This window comes from Guillardia theta, assembly GCF_000315625.1.
Source record: "Guillardia theta CCMP2712 unplaced genomic scaffold GUITHscaffold_111, whole genome shotgun sequence".
NCBI lineage: Eukaryota > Cryptophyceae > Pyrenomonadales > Geminigeraceae > Guillardia > Guillardia theta.
The window spans coordinates 107,871-110,093 of NW_005434563.1; the positions used below are offsets into that span (position 1 = coordinate 107,871).

General features: G+C 61.0%; 2 protein-coding genes across 2 annotated transcripts in view; both read left to right on the forward strand.

The window, feature by feature from the left end:
- Positions 1 to 8: 8 nt before the first annotated feature.
- On the forward strand, positions 9 to 980 carry GUITHDRAFT_145819 (hypothetical protein; the record flags this gene model as incomplete). The annotated part of the gene is made up of 2 exons (XM_005823277.1): positions 9 to 595; positions 890 to 980. The coding sequence occupies 2 exons, from the start codon at positions 9 to 11 to the stop codon at positions 978 to 980; spliced, it is 678 nt and encodes a 225-aa protein (XP_005823334.1).
- Positions 981 to 1,846: 866 nt separating this feature from the next.
- Positions 1,847 to 2,223, forward strand: part of GUITHDRAFT_117464 (hypothetical protein) — a gene marked incomplete at both ends in the record, with an annotated part of 1,311 nt that continues 934 nt past the window's right edge. The window contains one exon of the mRNA XM_005823278.1: positions 1,847 to 2,178. Coding sequence (XP_005823335.1) covers positions 1,847 to 2,178 — 332 coding nt within the window. The remainder of the gene's footprint in view (positions 2,179 to 2,223) is intronic.

Genomic DNA, 2,223 nt, shown 5'->3' on the forward strand with positions numbered 1-2,223 from the left:
CCCGGAGCATGCTTCCCCGCCTTCCCCTCCTCTTCCGGTCTCGCTCCCCGTGCTGCGCAAGCGCTCTGCTCTTCTCCCCCGCCGAGGACGCCGACGGACAGCTCGCGCTCGACCCCGAGTCGGAGAAAGGGTCCTTGGGCTCCTCCCTGTCGCTGTCGCTCGACTTTCTGTCCTCGCTGCTGCCCCCTCCCCCCGCCTCCTGCCCCAGCGCCTCCTGCAGATCCGTCATGGATGCCCTCGGCGGCTGCCCCTGCGAGCCGTGGTGCTCCGACCGGCCCGCGTCCGACGACGTCGTCGACTTGGACGGGAAGCTTGACGTCGGGCTGCTCGAGCCCTCCGGCGAGCCGTCGGGCCCGGAGCCCTTGGAGATGGACGCGTCGCTGCTCTCCTCTGGCGACTCCTTACCCGAGGACTTGTCGCACTTGGTGCTGGCCTCGGAGCCCGAGCACAGCTCGTGCGCGGAGCTGCTGCCCTGGCTAGCCTGGGACTTGATGTCAGCCATGGAGGGAGCTGCGGCGCCGGAGGACAAGCTGCTGCTGCATCCACCATGGTCGTCGTCGCGCTTGCGCTTCTTGCTGTCGGGCTGCATGGGATGGTCCTTGCCCTCCTCCTTGGCCGCCATGAGCGACCTCTCCTCCTCGGTCCAGAGAGGCCTGGTGGCATCGGCCCAGGTCCGGCGGCTCCAGATGTCGCGGACGGTCTTGGGGCTAGTGCCGTACTTGCTGGCAACGAAGGCGCTCTCGACGGTTGCATGCCCGGCCTTGAGGCATCGCTCGGCGTAGATCTCGGCCGCGAGCCTTGAGGACAGGGTTCTCTTCTTTGCTTGAGGCGCGTCGGATCGAGCTGACGTTGCCGACGTTGCCGATGAGGCTGACGAGAGGTCAAGCAGGTGGTTGAACATGGTATGGTGGTTGTGCGAGTTCATCGCTGAGACAAGGAGACGCGATCGTGGTGGCGCTAGAGAGGAGGAGCGTGCATAGACTGAGGGCTGCTGCGGGGATGCTAGACAAGGAGGATGGAAGAGAACAGATGCATGATGGGGGGTATCTCTTTGAGGAGATCGCGCTGGAGCAGGGCGGGTGGGGTTATGGGCGGATGCCTTTTTCGTGGGAGGGAGGAGGGCACGGACGGGGAGGGGGTACGGGTGGGGGTACTTGATGGAAATCAAGGGGTCCATGAAGCTTGAGGCGACTGGCAGCGAGAAGCAGGGGGGGTAGGGGATAGTGCAGCGAGCATAGAGGCTCAGTTGTAGAATGAGAGAGGTGTAGGGGTACGGAACCTAGAAGAGTAGGGATATGATATAGAGGATCGAGAGAGATTTTTGAAAAGGAGAGGTTTTGATAAGTTCAACAAGAGTTTTAGCTCTCCTATAAATTACCCCGGCGTGAACCGATCATAAATAGCGTCATTAAGCTCGAGGCGACTGGCAGCGGGAAGCAGGGGGGTAGGGGGATAGTGCAGCGAGCATAGAGGCTCAGTTGTAGAATGAGAGAGGTGTAGGGGTACAGAAGCTATCGAGATGAGGATATAATTTAGAGGATCGAGAATGGATACCTGTCTTTTATAAATTACCCCGTCCGGATGACGTTGATGCGATGTCCGAAAGGACTCTTTTTCGTAAGGGCCAACCAGTACACACCCCACCCCCTCTGGGAGATCCTAAATCTTACCCCTAAGGCTTCTCACGCCTTGTACGGGCAGGGTGCTGGATTGAGTAGGTGGGGTCTCGATCTCAAGCCCTATAGCCGGTACCTTGCCCCGTCCGAACGGAGTACCGCATCGAACTACTCCCGCACCAGCTTACGCTGAAGGCAACTCATTCATGCACCCTAAAGCCGGATAGGGAATGCAGGCGAACCACTCCGATATGCACACCGACATGCCGACCTCTTCCGAAGAGCATGCGTCGTTACATCCACCACAAGATACACACCTCGGCAATGCTGATCCGCCTGCGCATGAAGATCAGCAGAGCGACCTCCCCTCGCATGAGACCATGCTGTCCGCGAAGCTCGCGGCCGAGATCTACGCCGAGCGATGCCTCAGGCCGGGGCATGCAACCGTCGAGAGCGCCTTCGTTGCCAGCAAGTACGGCACTAGCCCCAAGACCGTCCGCGACATCTGGAGCCGCCGGACCTGGCCCGATGCCACCAGGCCTCTCTGGACCGAGGAGGAGAGGTCGCTCATGGCGGGCCAAGGAGGAGGGCAAGGACCATCCCATGC